Genomic DNA, 18,426 nt, shown 5'->3' on the forward strand with positions numbered 1-18,426 from the left:
CGGGGCAGGCGCGGGGCCTCGGCGACCGCGGGAAGCGGGGATGGGGTCGGTGAAAGGGGAGGTCGGTGGGGGCACCGGCGGGCGGCGCCCCCTACCCAGGCTCCGGCCGCCTCTTTCCGCTCCCGTTCCGCCTCCGCGCCCCGCGCTGCCGCTGTTCCTCCGCGCCGCCGGGAGGCGCTGTCCCGGCCCCAGGCGGTGCTGTGGCGCCGCTCCCGGCTCTCTGTGGTGGCGGTGGCCCGGGCTGGCGGCGGGCGGCGAAGATGGCGGAGCCGAGTGGCGGCGGCGGCGGCCCCGGCCCCGGGTCTGGCGGGGAGGGCCAGGCGGGGCCCGGCGGGGCGCTCATCCGCGTAACCGTGAAGACCCCCAAGGACAAGGAGGAGATCGTCATCGCGGATGGCGCCTCCGTGCGCGAGGTGGGGGCGGCGGCAGGCCGGGGAGGCGGAGAGGCCTGGGGGGCGCTGCCGCGGGTGCTGAGGGGCGGGGGCGGCTGCTCCGCGGGGGCTGAGGGATCCGGGGGTGCCGTGAAGGAATTTTGGGAAGGAACCTGAGTTCTGGGGCCGGGGAGGAATTTCGGGCGCGCCTGAGGAGCGGGGGAAGGGTGCTGTGGGCTGGGGGGCGGTCAGAGGGTCCGGGAGGCCGCTTGGAGAGCCGGATCAGGGCTGGGGCTGCGTTCGGGGGCTTTTCGGGGCAGCCCCGGCCGTTGGGCCTTGCTGGAGCCAGGGTGGGAGGGAGCGGGGAGATCCGAAGGAGGGCAGGTGCTGGAGGCCTTTGGAGGGCTCTGGAGGTGGTTTGGGGGGCTCACCTGTGGGAGGGGTCGTAGGTGTGGGAACCACAATAACTGAGGGGCTCGGAGAGCGGCTTTAGGGGGCGGTGGCAGTGGGAAGGACCGGGTGGGGTCTGGGGGCTCGGCCAGTGGGCTGGGCTGGGCTGGGCTGGGCTGCGGGGGAGAGCGTTCCTTGGACGGAGGGGTGAGAAAGGTGCTGGGGTTGTGAGCAGAGCGTGGGGGGCTGCCGGGGGGATATCCAGGGGTCCTGGCGTGCATCTGCGCTTCTCTGGAGGGAAATTCTCCAGGCGAGGAGCCGGGCAGATGTTTGGGGCCAGCGTTGGATGAGGTGGAGGAAAGGAAACATCGGGTGGGCTGGGGGGTGCTGTGCACCTGCTAGGGAGCGGGAGAGGGCCGGGATTGCCGAGAACTGCGCTTAGCAAAGGCTGCCATTGGCAGGGGCGGGCTCTAGGGCCGGTCCTGGCGTTGAGGAAGCGGCGATGCCCACTGGGACAAGGTGTCATGGGCTCTGCGTTGGGCTGGCTGGCGCTTCGCTCGGGCGTAGGGCACGAGGTCGGCGTGTGAAGGGCCTGGCAGAGAGCTCCGGGCAGCAGTTCATGCTGTGGGCAGGAGCTGTGCACGTGTGGCCCTCCTGATCCTTTCCCTCGGGAAAGAATCCCTTGGTAAGGGTGTGTGGGGAGAGAGCAGAGAGGGGGTGTGGGGAGAGAACAGGGTATGTGGGGAGAGAACAGGCAGGGTATGTGGGGAGAGAACAGGCAGGGTATGTGGGGAGAGAACAGACAGGGTGATCTGGGGCCAGGGCTGTGCTGTGCCCAACCTTGATTTTAGAGTTGTGAAGGCTGAGAGCTCTGGAACCAGCGTGTGTTTCACTCTCCGTCCTGGCCTTCCCCTCTGAATTCCCTTTAGTTTTGTGTTTTCGTCGATTTCCCTTCCCCTCTGGAACCAGCGTGTGTTTCACTCTCCATCCTGGCCTTCCCCTCTGAATTCCCTTTAGTTTGTATTTTCCAAGTGCAAGGCTTTATTTCCTCCAAATCAATCTGGGGATGCCCTGGCAGGGCCAGCAGTGAGAGTCTTGCTTGCAGGTGTAAATCCCAGCACACAGTAAGGATGAGGTGTCCATGCTCCGTGGCGTGCTCACAGGGAATTCAGTTGCAGAAATAGGAATTGGAGAAGACCTAGTTTATTTCCATTGGCTGATAAAGGATTATTGCCTTTTCCATAGAGCTCTGTCCTGTATTAAATCAGAGTTTGGCTTTCCTTAGAAAAAAAAAAAAAAACTCAAATGAGCAGATGAAACCAGTTCAGTCATTCAGCATAAAAGATGTGTTTGGGTTAGGCCTGAAGCAAATTGGTCTGGCTTTGGAAGCCTTCAGCCTCTTCTGAGGGAATGGCTCTGTTTTTTATGAGATTTACTCCATAATTTGTGATTTCAGAGCTTGTCTTTGCTTTGGTTTGGTTTTCATTAACACCTCAGACATCATCAGCACCTGGTGAATGTGTGGTACCTTCATGGGCTCCTTGGGCTCTTCCTAGACTACACGTGAGCCCTGGAGCTTTGTGTTCCTGGTACCAATCCGTTGCCTGAAAAATGCTGTTTGTTTTTCAGTTCAAAGAAGAGATTTCTAGACGGTTTAAAGCCAAACAGGATCAGCTGGTTCTGATCTTTGCTGGGAAGATCCTGAAGGATGGAGACACGTTGAATCAACATGGGATCAAAGATGGGCTCACTGTTCACTTGGTCATTAAGACTCCGCAGAAGTAAGAGCTTGGTCTTGGGGAGGCTGGGCTCAAATAGGGGTGGGAATTACTGATTGTGATGATTTTTCCCTGCCCCAGCAGTGGGGTTTGTCCCTAAACTGTCCATGGATGACACAGCTGTGATGGTGTATGGCAGGTACCTGGAGGGGCTGGTACTTTACCATTAAATGTGTGTGTCTGTGTTGGAAGAACCCATCAGAAATGGATACTGGTTCTAGCAAACCTGCAAGAGTTCTAGGAAAAGTTGCTGATAAAAGGAATTACTTTCCCAGTGAATTTGTGTTAGTACCTGGGTTTTCTGTCACCTCCTCAGGCTCTGAGAGGTGCCACAGAGGCACACGTGCCCTGCAGGCACAGCTGCCCAGGCTGGGGCAGGCACAGGGCACTGTGGGGTTCACTCATGTGGGTGCACCTGGGCACTTCCCTGTGCTCAGGATGTGGCTCAGGAGCACCACAGACCTCAGACTGAGGGCAGGACACAGGGCTGACCTCAGGCTCCTGCAGGTTTAGCTCTTCCCAGCACTTTCCAGAGGGGTGCTGGGCATGGAAGGGCTTTGGGAACAGCTGCTGTGCTTTAGTTGCAGCCACATTTCATTGATCTTGAAGGACCTTCACAGCCATGCCTCAGGCTCTGGCCACAGTGAGCCCCAGCTCTCAGGGCTGTGTCTCTGTGCAGTTCTGCTGTCCCCTGGAGGAGCTGCATTAATCAAGATGAGTTTTCTCCCCGTTTTTTTTTTTTTTTTTTTATTCCACTTGTTTTTTTTTTCACAAGCACAAGGAAGTTTGCTGCCAGGTTCTGCAGCCTCTCCTTGGATTCTGCCTCTCCAGGTAGCCTGAGAGCCCAATACTATTTCTGCTGTCTCCACTATAAATGTGGTATTGGTAAATCATTTCAAAGAGGGAATCAGAGCTGTCCTGGGCTGCTCATTTTTCTCCTGCTAATAGTTCTGTAATGTCTTCAGTAAGGACTTTTCTAGAGAAACCAAGTGCCCTTTCTCTGGCTTCCTTCTTCCTTTCTTATTCAGCTTCCCATTTGCTTTGTTTCCCCACTCTTTGCCTCCCTCAGTGGCCACTGGTTTTCAGCAGTAGTCAGGTCTGTCTGGACAGTGGACAGGGACCTCCAGGTTTGATTTTTCATGTTCTAGAAGAGTGAAAAAAGAAAGGGAGATAGAGAAAATGAATAATTAATGGTTCGGGAAAAAAAATCAGGAGATCATTGGTATTATTGTCAGAGGCATAACAGCATTATTGAGGTGGGTAAAGTGAATTTTGTGGTCTAATTTAATGAAAGCTCTTCAACACTAGTCCAGGGCTCACTGTTGTGACTGCAGGGGCTTCAGAAAATCTTTAAATGTTCTCTTCCAAATTCCTGTAACACACTCTTGAGGATAACTGTGGTAAGAAGGTACTAACCTGGGTTGGTGCATTCAGCAAAGCTGATGTCCAGCACCTGCTGCATGGTGGCTTACAGCACAGTGTCTGTGTGGGTGGGTTTAAAGAAGCTCCAGACAATTGTGTTGGAGCAGGAGCCTTGCATCGACGTGCAGCCAGTGGCAGAGCTGGGAATTTGGAGCCAAGCTGGCCAGAAACATTCCATGGCTTTGTGAGACAGGCGCTGGCTGCCTCGTGCCTCAGTTTCCCTCTTTGTACAGCAATGCTGATGCTTCTTTTTGCCCCAGAAGCACTGATAGGAATATTCAGAAGTGAACATTGTTGTTTACCCCATGCACTAGCCCTGCTGTAACCTGCTGTGGTTTCTGTGGGAGCAGCAGAAGGATTTTGCTGTTTGGAGCACACTCCTTGCTCAAGGATATGGCTGCAGTAAATAGTTCAGTGGGATTCAAGGAAGAGCTGGAGACAACTCAGGGTAAGACCCGTCCAGGAGCTCTGCGTGGGCCAGGACATGTCAGGGGCTGCAGTGCTTCAGAAGGGAGGCAGATCCCAGCAGATGGAAGGCATCTGGGAGCACAGCTGTGCAGCAGTGCAGGCAGACACGGGCTGGAAGCTGGGCTGGCTGCTGTGCTGGGAGCCTGCTCATTATGGGGTGCACACCCCGTGTCCCCACGGAGCACTCCCCTTGCCTTTCCCCAGTACCAGCAGTTTAATACCTTCTATCCTTTACAGGGTCCAAGATTCAACATCTGCTGCTTCTGCCCCCAATGCTGCTTCTGCCCCCAATGCCAGCCCTTCTTCTCCTGCTGCCCCATCTCAGCCCTCCACATCCAGCAGTGCTGGCCCGGACGCAGGGAGCGGCAGCAGACGGAGCAGCGGCTCAGGGAGCGTGGGAGGGCCTGGAGATGGAGGCCCCAACAGTGCTGCATCCATCCTGTGTAAGTGGGCACTGGGAGAAGGAAGAATTTTCTGGGCTTAGACCAAGGAGTTGGGGTTCTTGGCTCCTGTTGCTGCCATGGGTTTTGCTGAGTCACTCCCATGGTACACCTCTGTCCCTGCTCAGGGTAATGCCACTTGGTGAAGTGTGTGTGTGTAGGGGTGTCCTTACTCAGAGCTGGCTGCTGTAGGAACACAGGGTACCCCTGGGTTTGTGGGGAGGCAGTGCTGTGCCTGTCCTTATTACAGCGACCTGAGTGGTACTTTACCATTAAATGTGTGTGTCTGTGTTGGAAGAACCCATCAGAAATGGATACTGGTTCTAGCAAACCTGCAAGAGTTCTAGGAAAAGTTGCTGATGAAAGGAATTACTTTCCCAGTGAATTTGTGTTAGTACCTGGGTTTTCTGTCACCTCCTCAGGCTCTGAGAGGCGCACGTGCCCTGCAGGCACAGCTGCCCAGGCTGGATGAGAGATGGACAGGAATCTTGTTTCTTGATCAGAAGGCTGGATTTATTGATAGATGATATATATAATACATTATAACAATACTAATAGAAATAAAGAGAGAAGTTTGCAGAGGCTGCTAGGTAAGAATAGCAAGAAAGAAAGAATCTATAACAAAGTTGTGTCCAGGGACTCTGTCCCTAGCTTGCTCCTGTGATTGGCCTTTAATTATAAACATGGAAACATGAGCCAATCAAGGTGCATCCCATTGCATTTCACAGCAGCTGATAACAATTGTTTACATTCTCTTTCTGGGGACCCTCAGCTTCCCAGAAAATGCAGAAATCTGAAAGGAAGGATTTCTGTGAAAAAATGTCTGCAACATGTCCTCTCTGCCAGTTCCTGACTCATGCCTCTCTTCCCCTGTGTTGTTCCCTCTCCAGCTGGCTTCGGTGGCATCACTGGGCTGGGCAACCTTGGCATGGGCTCTGCCAACTTCATGGAGCTCCAGCAGCAGATGCAGCGGCAGCTGATGTCCAACCCAGAGATGCTTTCCCAGATCATGGAGAACCCCTTGGTGCAGAACATGATGTCTAACCCTGACCTCATGAGGCAGATGATCATGGCCAATCCCCAGATGCAGCAGCTCATGGAGCGAAATCCAGAGATAAGCCACATGCTCAATAACCCAGAGCTCATGAGGCAGGTGAGTCACACCAGGGCTCAGTAAGAGTGCTGAGGAGAGTCTTTGTGGACCAACATCAGTGTCTGCACTGCAGAGGAGGAGTGGGAATGGCAGAGCAGTGGTTTTGGAGATCTCTTCCTTCCTGCTGTGAGCTCCCCACAAACAGATGGTGGTCTTGAGTTATGTGAATACTAAATGCTCAACCCACATCCTTGCAACTCTTTTCTTCCTTTCAGAGTTATTGAATCCATGGTGTATTGGGAAAAAAAGGGATTTTGGGATTTTCCTAGCAAGGCTACTGTGGTGTGATTCAGGAATGGGAGTAAAAACAGTGCTGGAGAAGTGAAGCTACTGCAATAGTTCTTTGTTTCTCTCTAGTTCTTTTGACAGATTATGTAGAGATTCCAGAGCTGTACAGTGAATGTTTCACTACCTGTATCAGTGGGGAGCATTAGTGTAGGCTGGGATCCCAGAGAGGTCTCATTTTTCCCTGAGCAGAGAGGACCCATGTCCAAGAGAACTGGCTGGCTGGAAGACCAAAGGTTCATTGGAAGGGAATCCTAAGGGATCAGTGAGAATCTGGGTGTTAATAGTCATTAATGTTAATAGTCATTAACAGGACTCTGCTGTTTACTGGGGAGGCTTGTGAAGAGGATTGTGCTGAACAGGCCTCATTTCCATCTGCTTCTCAATCATTCTGCTTTCAGCTGTGCTGGCCACACATGAAATTCCAGAGCTGCAGGACTAAGTTGTGAATAATCTGTACTTGAGCAGTTCTTTAAATTGAGACCTGGATATATTTTTGTGCAGGGGAGACCCATCAAAAGTCTGGAGAGGGTGGAAGGATCCATCTTCCAGTTGTTGTATGTAGTCCATGCAGTGTGAGTGGGAACATATGGGTGTTGGATGTCCTGATGCTGCTTAGGAACAGAACAATTTCATCAAGCTGAGCTGAGGCTGAGAAGGAGGAGAGCTGAGCAGGGCTGGGGAGGAGCCTGGATCCCTGGTCTCTCTACTTGTATAAATGATCTCTCTGCTCTCTGCCTGTGAATTGGGTTTCATTATCCCCTCTCTCTCCTGGGAGAGGAGCTTGAGCTTTCCCCCTTCTCCTCCTTGTGGCAGACGATGGAGTTGGCTCGGAACCCTGCCATGATGCAGGAGATGATGCGGAACCAGGACCGTGCTTTGAGTAACCTCGAGAGCATTCCAGGAGGATACAACGCCCTGCGCCGGATGTACACGGACATCCAGGAGCCCATGTTTAGTGCAGCCAGGGAGCAGGTACGGCTGTAGTGTGGCAAGGGGGTCTTTAGGGGGTCTTTCTCTGTCCCCTCTGCTGATGGGGCAGTTGTCCTACAGCGTGGCTCCACTCCAGGCAGGCACTGGCTGGACAACATGGTGCAATGCCTCTTGTGACATGGGTTGGGGTGTCAGAGGAGAGACCTGCTCTGGCTCCTGCAGTCCCCCAGCAGCCTGACTGATAGGCAGGCCCTGTCACTGTTAGCCCAGCCCTCTGCTCCCTGGATTAGCTGGAGCCTGACGCCTTCAGTATGGAGCTGGCTCAGATCCAGCTGGCTGGTAGTGCAGGAGGAGGGAGCACAGGCCTGGCTGCAGAGGGCTGTGCAGGCAAGGCATGCTCCAGTCCAGCAATACCTGCTGCTGTGTCCGGGTGCTGCTTTTACAAGGGCATTTTGAAGCCCTGCATTTGGGAGCTGAATCTGAGGCTGTGGCCACTCCTGAGCCTGGTCTTTTTGTGAGTGAGGTGTGTTGTGGATTGCAGATTTCTCAGGAGGCGGATCATGGCACATGTTTAGCAAATTCTGGACTTGGCTGAATATGATCTGCTGTTCCCTGGCTCGCTCAGTGCTGGGGTTGGTCTGCTGGGACTAACTGATTCCATCTGTTTCTTTTTTTTTTTTTTTTTTTTTTTTCTCTAGTTTGGCAGCAATCCTTTCTCTTCCTTGACGGGGAATTCTGACAGCTCGAGCTCTCAGCCTTTGCGGACGGAGAACAGAGAGCCATTGCCAAACCCCTGGAGCCCCACACCCCCTGCTTCCCAGAGTCAGGCACCCAGCAGTGAAGGGAGCACGGGCTCAGCAAGCACCCAGGGCACCCCAACTGTGTCCAACCCCTTTGGGCTGAATGCTGCCAGCATCGGTGCTGGTACGTAAGGGGGGAGCTGCAGGGTGCTGCTGGCTGAGCAGGTCACCCAGGCTTCCTTGGAGGGCTGGTTCCTCTGGCATTTGAGCCCTGTCTGTGGCTGTTATCCACCAATGAATTATTCTGATGCACTTGTTGGATGGTTCCTTTGGGAACTGTGCTGTCCCTGAAGCTCTCAGGAGCAGGATAATGGCCAGCAGAGCACTGCCATGGCTGTCCACAGCCCTGTTTGCTGCTGGATAGGGGATGGAGTGCAGGCAGTGCTGTCACCTGTCACATTGTGTTTCAGGCAATGCAGTGGTGCTCAGGCTCATCAGATGTTTTCTTTTGTCTTCCCTTCCCCTTGCAGGCATGTTCAACAGTCCAGAGATGCAAGGACTCCTGCAGCAGATTTCTGAAAACCCTCAGTTGATGCAGAATATGATCTCTGCCCCTTACATGCGGAGCATGATGCAAACTCTTGCCCAGAACCCAGACTTTGCAGCACAGGTAAAAGTGTTGCAGGTGTCTGCTGTTGCCAGGCAGGCCATGAGCTCAGCGTGAGGTGTCAGTCTGCTCTGGGGTCAGACTGGTTCCTCCTGCAGACCCTGGAGCAGAGTGAATGCACAGTCTGGTTGTATTTCTCAATAGCCAGAAGGCAGCCCCAGCTCTGAGCCCTGTGTGTTTTGCAGAGCCCCTGACACAAGAGGTGGCTCTCAGAGGGACATGGGAATGGCCCTTCTCTTTGCCTGTGGCCAAGTGGCCCCTGTTCAACACTGCTGTCAGGATTTGAGCTGTCCCATTTTGATCCCCCATAGCAGGGCAGCATGTTGAAAGCCCAGGGAGGGAGTCAGGGGCCCCAGGAGTGACCTGTTCTTCATGGCTTAGTTGCATAGGGTTTAACAGCAAGTGGCAGCAACCCTCTGACCCTACCTACATGTGCTGTCTCTTGCTAGATCATGGTAAATGTCCCCCTCTTTGCTGGGAATCCACAGCTTCAAGAACAGCTCCGCCTTCAGCTCCCTGTCTTCTTGCAGCAGGTAAAGGCCTCTGGCTGGCCCTGTGCTGCCCTCAGCCCCTGGCTCCAGAGCTTCTCCCCCACTGTGGCACAGGCAGGATCTTGGTTCAGTGCACTAGGAGGAAGCATGTGGGCTTGGGAGGCTGGGCTGAGCAAGCAAGGGGTTGCACAGGGGAGACAAAGAGGAAGAACTTGGTTAGAAAAGGTGATCTGAATTTTAACTCCTCTGAATTATTCAAAGGTGGACTCCAGATTAGGCTTGTTAAGATACTTGGAACCCCTATGTAGACAGTCTCTCACTGTGTAGAGTTTACACGAATGATGCAGTTAATTGTGCTAGAGCAGCTGGTTCTCAGGTAAATCAGAATCCAGCTGTGTCCCCAGTTCTAATGTGACTCACCCAGTTCATTTAGGAACCTGCTGTGAGCTCTGTGAGTGTCCCTGCAGGCGAGCCCTGCAGTCTGGAGCCTCAGAGGAGGATCCAGACACGACGGGCAGCCCTGGCTGTGGGCAGGAGGCACAGCTTGGTGCCAGCCCAGGTGTGGCAGTGCTGGAGCTCTGGCTGCCTGAGCTCTCACTGGTTGGTACCGTGTGTGTCTCTGCCTTGCTCCCCAGATGCAGAACCCGGACTCGCTGTCCATCCTCACCAACCCCCGCGCCATGCAGGCCCTGCTCCAGATCCAGCAGGGGCTCCAGACGCTGCAGACGGAGGCGCCCGGATTAGTGCCAAGGTATGGAGTGCTCCAGAGCAGAACTGCTGTGCCCAGCCCCAGCAGGCAGAGCTGGCTCTGCACTCATCCAGGAGATCTGCTTAGGGCAGTCTGTCATGGTGTGCTGGGCTGTGCCTGCAGGCCCCTCTGAGCGAGCTCATTAGCACTTGCTGCTCGCTCGTCCTTCCCTGGGAAATCCTTGACCCGTTGCTTTTGGAGAAAAGGTTTGGAATGCACTTGGTCCTTCCCCCATCCTTTGTCTGCTGCGTTTAATGTGGACTGAACTCAAGAGTTTTATCTCTGGAGAACAGTGTGAGATGGACAGACACAGACACAAGGCTGGGTGGGTGTGCTGGGGCAGGCTGATCTACTGGCTCTCTGAGCTCCCTGCTTACTGTCACAACAGTTCTCTAGAGGCTTCTGCTCCCTCCCAGTGCCAGCTGTGACCACAACATGGGTGCAGCTGGTTCAGTTTGCAGAGCTGCCCTGTAGCAGGGCCTTCAGTGAGGGTTGTTCCTGCTGGCTGCCCCACTCTGGGGGGTGCCCAGTGCCAGTGTCACCCTGAGCATGCCCTGCCTTCCTCTGCAGCCTTGGCTCCTTCGGCATGCCCCGGATGCCCCCGTCCTCCACAGGAGGAAGCACAATCCCGGAGAACCCCGTTCCCTCTGCTTCGACGCCGGCCAGTGCCTCTCCAGCTGGGGGTGGGAACCCTCAGCAGCAGCTCATGCAGCAGATGATCCAGCTGCTGGCCGGAGGAAGCTCTCAAGTACGTAACACCTGGGGGTGCTGGCATGGCCAGGGAGGTCTCCAGGGGGGTGCCCACCTCACCCCACTCAGGGCATGTGGTCCCCAACAGTCTCTTGTGGCTGTGGTGCTCTAGGCCAGGTTTGGTGTTGGGGTCTGGCTGACTCTTTGGGGTGTTGAACCCTTTAAGAGGTTTAAGCTCAGCATGCTGGGGTCCTTCTGCCTGCACTGCTGCCACTGTTGGTACTAAACCAGGACTGACTCTGGTGTGGCTGCTCTGCCACATCCTAAGGGGACATGGAGACTGTCCCTACACAACCCTGAAGCTGAGCTTGGGATTCCTGCACAGGCTGCTGGCAGTGCCTGTGTTGGGATGCTGTGTGTGCTCTGACTCCAGGCTCTGTGTGTGCTCTCTGACTCCAGGCTCCCTGTGCTCTCTGACTCCAGGTTTTGTGTGTGCTCTGACTCCAGGCTCTGCATGTGCTCTGTGTGTGCTCTCTGATTCGAGGTCTGTGTGCTCTGTGACTCCAGGCTCTGAGTGTGCTCTGTGTGTGCTCGGTGTGTTCTCTCTGACCCCAGGCTCTGTGTGTGCTCTGACTCCAGGTCTGTGTGTGCTCTGTGACTCCAGGCTCTGTGTGTGTGCTCGGTGTGTTCTCTCTGACCACAGGCTCTGTGTGTGCTCTGTGTGTTCTTTCTGACTCCAGGCTCTTTCCTCTCTAACCCCAGGCTCTGTGTGCTCTGTGTGTTCTCTGTAACTCCAGTCTCTGAGTGTGCTCTGAGTGTGCTCTGTGACTCCAGGCTCTTTGCTCTCTAACTCCAGGCTCTGTGTGTGTGCTCTGTGTGTTCTCCCTGACCCCAGGCTCTGTGTGCTCTGAGTGCTCTCTAACTCCAGGCTCTGTGTGTGCTCTGTTACTCCAGGCTCCCTGTTCTCTCTGACCCCAGGCTCTGAGTGTGCTCTGTGTGTGCTCTGTGTGTGATCTGTGTATTCTCTGACCCCAGGCTCTGAGTGTGCTCTGTGTGTTCTCTCTAACTCCAGGCTCTTTGCTCTCTAACTCCAGGCTCTGAGTGTGCTCTGAGTGCTCTCTAACTCCAGGCTCTGTGTGTGTGCTCTTTGTGTTCTCTCTGACCCCAGACTCTGTGTGCTCTGTGTGTTCTCTCTAACTCCAAGCTCTGAGTGTGCTCTTTGTGTTCTCTGTGTTCTCTCTAACTCCAGGCTCTTTGCTCTCTAACTCCAGGCTCTGAGTGTGCTCTGAGTGTGCTCTGAGTGCATATTACCGCACCTGAGTGGACGCGGCTGGTGAGAGAGAGACGGTGAATCTTGTTTCTTGAATCAGAAGGCTTGATTTATTAAGATATTATATATAATACATTATTACTATACTAATAGAATATAGAGAGAGGTCTGCAGAGCAGCTAGCTAGCCTAAGAATCGATAGAAAGAATCTATAACAAAGTTGTGTTCAAGGACTCAGTCCCCTAGCTTGCACTGGTGATTGGCCCTTAATTATAAAGATAGTAAATGAGCCAATCAAGGTGTCCCTGTTGCATTCCCCGGCAGCTGATAATAATTGTTTACCTTGTCTTCTGAAGCCTCTGGCCTCCAGAAGACGCAGAAATCCGAAAGAAAGGATTTCTGTGGAGAAATGTCTGCGACAAGTGCTCTCTAACCCCAGGCTCTGTGTGCTCTGTGTGTGCTCTGTGTGTTCTCTCTAACTCCAAGCTCTGAGTGTGCTCTGTGTGTTCTCTGTGTTCTCTCTAACTCCAGGCTCTTTGCTCTCTAACTCCAGTCTCTGAGTGTGCTCTGTGTTTTCTCTCTGACCCCAGGCTCTGAGTGTGCTCTGTGTGTTTTCTCTGACTCCAGGCTCTGTGTGTGCTCTGAGTGTGCTCTGAGTGCTCTCTGACTCCAGGCTCTGTGTGTGCTCTGTGACTCCAGGCTCCCTGTTCTCTCTGACCCCAGGCTCTGAGTGTGCTCTGAGTGCTCTCTAACCCCAGGCTCTGTGTGCTCTGAGTGTACTCTGTGTGTGCTCTGTGTCTTCTCTCTAACTGCAGGCTCTTTGCTCTCTAACTCCAGTCTCTGAGTGTGCTCTGTGTGTTCTCTCTGACTCCAGGCTCTGAGTGTGCTCTGAGTGCTCTCTAACTCCAGGCTCTGTGTGCTCTGAGTGTACTCTGTGTGTGCTCTGTGTCTTCTCTCTAACTGCAGGCTCTTTGCTCTCTAACCCCAGGCTCTGAGTGTGCTCTGAGTGTGCTCTGAGGGCTCTCTAACCCCAGGCTCTGAGTGTGCTCTGTGTGTTCTCTCTAACTCCAGGCTCTTTGCTCTCTAACCCCAGGCCCTGAGTGTGCTCTGAGTGTGCTCTGTGTGTTCTTTCTAACTCCAGGCTCTGAGTGTGCTCTGAGTGTGCTCTGAGGGCTCTCTAACCCCAGGCTCTGAGTGTGCTCTGAGTGTGCTCTGTGTGTTCTTTCTAACTCCAGGCTCTGAGTGTGCTCTGAGTGCTCTCTAACCCCAGGCTCTTTGCTCTCTAACCCCAGGCTCTGAGTGTGCTCTGTGTGTTCTCTCTAACTCCAGGCTCTGAGTGTGCTCTGAGTGCTCTCTAACTCCAGGCTCTGTGTGTGTGCTCTTTGTGTTCTCTCTGACCCCAGACTCTGTGTGCTCTGTGTGTTCTCTCTAACTCCAAGCTCTGAGTGTGCTCTGTGTGTTCTCTGTGTTCTCTCTAACTCCAGGCTCTTTGCTCTCTAACTCCAGTCTCTGAGTGTGCTCTGTGTTTTCTCTCTGACCCCAGTCTCTGAGTGTGCTCTGTGTGTTTTCTCTGACTCCAGGCTCTGTGTGTGCTCTGAGTGTGCTCTGAGTGCTCTCTGACTCCAGGCTCTGTGTGTGCTCTGTGACTCCAGGCTCCCTGTTCTCTCTGACCCCAGGCTCTGAGTGTGCTCTGAGTGCTCTCTAACCCCAGGCTCTGTGTGCTCTGAGTGTACTCTGTGTGTGCTCTGTGTCTTCTCTCTAACTGCAGGCTCTTTGCTCTCTAACTCCAGTCTCTGAGTGTGCTCTGTGTGTTCTCTCTGACTCCAGGCTCTGTGTGTGCTGTGAGTGCTCTCTAACCCCAGGCTCTGTGTGCTCTGAGTGTGCTCTGTGTGTTCTCCCTGACCCCAGGCTCTGAGTGTGCTGTGAGTGCTCTCTAACCCCAGGCTCTTTGCTCTCTAACTCGAGGCTCTGAGTGTGCTCTGAGTGTGCTCTGAGTGCTCTCTGACTCCAGGCTCTGTGTGTGCTCTGTGACTCCAGGCTCCCTGTTCTCTCTGACCCCAGGCTCTGAGTGTGCTCTGAGTGCTCTCTAACCCCAGGCTCTGTGTGCTCTGAGTGTACTCTGTGTGTGCTCTGTGTCTTCTCTCTAACTGCAGGCTCTTTGCTCTCTAACTCCAGTCTCTGAGTGTGCTCTGTGTGTTCTCTCTGACTCCAGGCTCTGAGTGTGCTCTGAGTGCTCTCTAACTCCAGGCTCTGTGTGCTCTGAGTGTACTCTGTGTGTGCTCTGTGTCTTCTCTCTAACTGCAGGCTCTTTGCTCTCTAACCCCAGGCTCTGAGTGTGCTCTGAGGGCTCTCTAACCCCAGGCTCTGAGTGTGCTCTGTGTGTTCTCTCTAACTCCAGGCTCTTTGCTCTCTAACCCCAGGCCCTGAGTGTGCTCTGAGTGTGCTCTGTGTGTTCTTTCTAACTCCAGGCTCTGAGTGTGCTCTGAGTGTGCTCTGAGGGCTCTCTAACCCCAGGCTCTGAGTGTGCTCTGAGTGTGCTCTGTGTGTTCTTTCTAACTCCAGGCTCTGAGTGTGCTCTGAGTGCTCTCTAACCCCAGGCTCTTTGCTCTCTAACCCCAGGCTCTGAGTGTGCTCTGAGTGTGCTCTGTGTGTTCTTTCTAACTCCAGGCTCTGAGTGTGCTCTGAGTGTGCTCTGAGTGTGCTCTGAGGGCTCTCTAACCCCAGGCCCCGTGTCCTTCCCCCCCGCAGGCGCAGAGTCCCGAAGTGCGATTCCAACAGCAGCTGGAGCAGCTCAATGCCATGGGCTTCATCAACCGCGAGGCCAACCTGCAGGCGCTCATCGCCACCGGCGGGGACATCAACGCAGCAATCGAGAGACTGCTGGGCTCCCAGCCTTCCTAAGCTCTGCCCTGCTGCCCCACAGACGTCAGCACATGCATCCATACACATGCACAGGGGATCTTTCCGGAAAGCCCGCCATCATTTTCATATCTGACAGCTGTCCATGTATTTAAAAACAAAAAGATACAGCTTAACCCTGACCTTCCTACTAAGTTAAGATTTCATGTTGAAATGCTCTTTAACTGGCTTGTATGTGGATTCCAGTTCTCATCGTGGCCACAGAGACTTCAGATGTGTATTTTTTCCTAAATATGCCCTGTCTCAGACACTCTTCTCTCTCTCTCTAGATGGTAGAGGCGATACTTCTAGTTACTTACCTGAATGATTGTGTTTTGAGTAGCTTGATTTTAACTGTACATGATTCCTTCCCCTAGCCCTCCTTTCAGGCAAATATTTAAAAAATTGAGCCAAGTTTGGGGATTGGTTATTTCTCTCAGTGTCTTATTGGGAATGGATCAAAAGAAAAAATTGAAATTACCTGAGAATTTCTGATGTCATTTGTCTTAATGTTTCCTGGGATGAACCGAGCCCATGTCCCTCACTCACAGGTGCCTCCAATCTCCTGGTAGAGGGTTAATGGGTGAGAAACCTGCATTTGAAGTGTGGCCTCTTTACATCTTGGGGGTGGTGTAATGGAGCCCAGGGGTGTGCAGTGACCAGGTGTGCTGTTCTTGAGCTTGAGTTGAAGGTGCTGTGCAGATGAAGGTGTTTGGAAGGTGTTTGGTTCTGCCCAAGTCGTGTGGTTCCTGGTCAGAGGTGTCCAGGGGCATCGACTCCTGTGCTCAGTGGGTTCATTTGTACAAGTGTGAAAAAAACTAAAAAGGAAATGGAAAAATAAGCTAACGGTCTTTTCGCTTCACTGGAAAATGTTGGAAGTTCATGTTCCTCCCAGTTTAGATCCATCCTCCACCCCTCTTCCATTCTGGTGTGTTTGAATGCTCAGACTGTCCAAGAGCCTCCCCAGGACCAGCAGGGTGGTATTTCCCAGGAGCCTCCATGGCTGTGTAATTTGCATACACCATTTTTATCAAAAGGAAAATAAATGCGCACAACCATCTGTCTCCCTGCATCCCTGTCTCATCCTTGCCTGCCTTTGGCTCAGCTGGGCCACTTCCCAGTCACTTGGGATGAATCTGTGCTGTCCTGTTCCCCCGAGCTCAGCTCAGTGCAGGCACGGGGGAATCACCCCCTCCCTCCTGGCCAGGAAACCTCTGAAACTCCAGGAATGCAGCACTGGCCCTAAAGTGCCGGGTTGGAAGCTCCCTTTGAATCAGAATTGGCAATTAGCGGCTGTTAAGAGCCGGGAGTCGGTGTTATTTGAGAGTTTAGAGTTTCTTTCAGTGTGGGAGGATTGGGCAGAGAGGGAACAGGAGGTTTGCTGCATACCTGTAAAACCTGCTTGCACCCAGCTGGAACTGGGATCATCTATGGGTGTTGGTGTTGCTGAGAGTGTAGGTGGTGCTGCTGGTGGAGAAACACGGGGCTGGAAACGCTCCTGCCTCTCTGTGTGCATCCTAATGAAGCTGCAATCCCTTGGAGGAGGATTTAGAAAGCAGCTTCAGCCTCTTCTGGAGGCTGTGCACAAATGTGTGCTGGGCTTTGTGCAGCCTCTCCTCAGACGTGGGAAGTTTGCACAGAGCTGTGTAGGGACGGGGCTGGAGGTCCCAGCTGGCACTGGAAGGGTTAAAGCTTTTCCCAAATGTTCCTGATTGGCCTCTTTTCAGCTCAAAACAGGCTCCTGAGAGTGCCTGTGGGAGCCTTGGGACCTCTTCAGGGTCTCTTGATGGCACTGAAACCTGCACGAGCCTGCTCTTGTAAGGGATGGATGGATGGATGGATGGATGGATGGATGGATGGATGGATGGATGGATGGATGGATGGATGGATGGATGGATGGATGGATGGATGGATGGATGGATGGATGGATGGATGGACGGATGGACGGATGGATGGATGGATGGATGGAGCAAGCAGGGAAGGGGGGATATAGCCCTGAGTGAGTGAGTCCCTGAGGAGCAAAATTAGTCCCAGCAGTGTTTCTGGCCAGGCAGAAATGATCCTTGCACCCCCTCAGTGTGTCAGCAAGGTGTGACATGGTGGTGTCAGTGACACAGTGCAAGGGAGCTGTGTGTGTGTGCTGGACCACGGCCTTGGAGGGCTGGAGCAGGTTGGTGACTCCAGAGCTGGCTGGAATAAGTCCCTGCATGGTGGAAGAACCCTGCTGCAGTGTGTGCTGTGAAGCACTGAGGGGAATGCACAGGAGTCTGAGAAGCCCAGAAAGGGTTGGGTGGGAAGAGCCCTCATAGCTCATCTCACCCCACACCCTGCCATGGGGGCACCTTCCACCATCCCGGGTTTCTCCAAGCCCTGTCCAACCTGGCCCTGGGCACTGCCAGGGATGGGGCAGCCACAGCTGCTCTGTGCCAGGGCCTCCCCACCCTCACAGGGAACAATTCCTTCCCAATATCCAGCGTAAATATTCCCTCTTTTTGTTTAAAACCATTTTCCCTTGGGTCATCATTATCTGTCCATATAAAAAGAGTTTGTCCATCATTTAACAAGTTCTCTTTAACTCCTGAAAGGCCATGATGAGCCCTCAAAGGCTGTCCAGTCCTTGGTTAAGTGGGAAAACAAATTTTTCCTGTCTCTCCACATTGTAGCATCTGCTCTTGTCCCACTTTGGGATCATCCTGCCCTGCTGCCAGCCCAGACATAGAAACAGAGACCCAGGGCATCAAACAGAGACTCTGGTGCCCATCCAGTGCCACCTCCCCCAGCAGAGCTGCCCATCCCACGCTGCTCCCACGGACTTTGCTGCTCTGCTCTGTGCTGGAAGGAGAGTTGGGATCCCAAACCTTTCTGGGATTCTCAAACCCTCCTGGGCCTGCAGCCTCCTCAGGGGTGGGACAGCGAGCCTGGGATCACTGGGACAGGGCTGGGAGGTGGATGCAGCTGGGTCTGATCTTTGGTACCCGCAGGGTGCAGATCCTTCCCAAGCTCTGGAGGAAAAGGAGCTTTGAAGGCTGGTGGGAAGGAGCCTTTGAGCCTCTTAATCCCCTCCAGAGCTTTCCCTAATCCCTGGTAATGTGCTGTTCAAAGGCCCACTTCCAAAGGAACCACTGCACTTTCTCGCTCCCATATCTCTCCTTCCCCAAGGAACTGCCCCAAGGTGTTCCCACTGACTGTTCCCTCTCATTTTCCTCTGATAAATAGAATTAATTATTTTAAAGTATAATGAGCGAAGCAATTTCTGCAGCAGGCAGAGGTAAATCCAGCTGATTGATTGGGAGAGATTTCTGCTGTCAAGGATATATTTGTGCTTCATTCCTCCCCCTTTTCCTGGAGGGGGGGGATCCACAGCCTTTCCCCACAATGTCCCGGTGCAACACTTCAAAATCAAACCTCAAAAATGTCTGTGTGTGTGTGTGTCTGTGTACAGGTCACCTCTGTGTGTCTGTCTGTGTATAGGGCAGAGTCAGCTCTGTGTCTGTCTGTCTGTCTGTCTGTGTACAGGTCAGCTCTGTGTGTGTGTGTGCATGTGCCTGTGTGCCCACGTTCCTGTGTGTGACACGGCTGCAGCTGTGGGTACGGGTGTGTGTGCACACGCGTGCGCGAGGTTTTGTTCATGTGTGCACACCCATGTGTGTGTCCCCGTGTCCGTGAGTCCCCATCCCTGTGT

The 18,426-nt window shown here is 53.6% G+C and overlaps 1 protein-coding gene across 2 annotated transcripts; it reads left to right on the forward strand.

Moving 5' to 3' along the window:
- Positions 1–260: 260 nt before the first annotated feature.
- UBQLN4 (ubiquilin 4) lies at positions 261–15,808 on the forward strand. Of its 2 annotated transcripts, XM_063176628.1 has the most exons (11): positions 261–413; positions 2,391–2,542; positions 4,667–4,872; positions 5,760–6,022; positions 7,124–7,282; positions 7,939–8,164; positions 8,511–8,650; positions 9,097–9,180; positions 9,774–9,889; positions 10,457–10,634; positions 14,595–15,808. In XM_063176628.1, exons 1-11 carry the CDS (start codon positions 261–263, stop codon positions 14,745–14,747), a joined length of 1,830 nt encoding a protein of 609 aa, XP_063032698.1. In that variant the 3' UTR covers positions 14,748–15,808. The 2 variants fall into 2 exon arrangements, with proteins under 2 accessions (XP_063032698.1, XP_063032699.1); XM_063176629.1 differs by lacking the exons at positions 261–413; positions 9,097–9,180 and having other exon boundaries at positions 2,078–2,542.
- Positions 15,809–18,426: the final 2,618 nt, after the last annotated feature.

Source organism: Melospiza melodia, chromosome 25 (assembly GCF_035770615.1).
Source record: "Melospiza melodia melodia isolate bMelMel2 chromosome 25, bMelMel2.pri, whole genome shotgun sequence".
In the NCBI taxonomy this organism is placed as follows: domain Eukaryota; kingdom Metazoa; phylum Chordata; class Aves; order Passeriformes; family Passerellidae; genus Melospiza; species Melospiza melodia.

Excerpts from the sequence above, each read along its gene's own strand:
- UBQLN4 (XM_063176628.1), top strand. The coding sequence starts at position 261 with ATGGCGGAGCCGAGTGGCGGCGGCGGCGGCCCCGGCCCCGGGTCTGGC. Across the intron at positions 8,165-8,510 it reads TGCTGCCAGCATCGGTGCTG|GCATGTTCAACAGTCCAGAG; the intron begins GTACGTAAGGGG and ends TTCCCCTTGCAG. Across the intron at positions 10,635-14,594 it reads TGGCCGGAGGAAGCTCTCAA|GCGCAGAGTCCCGAAGTGCG; the intron begins GTACGTAACACC and ends TCCCCCCCGCAG.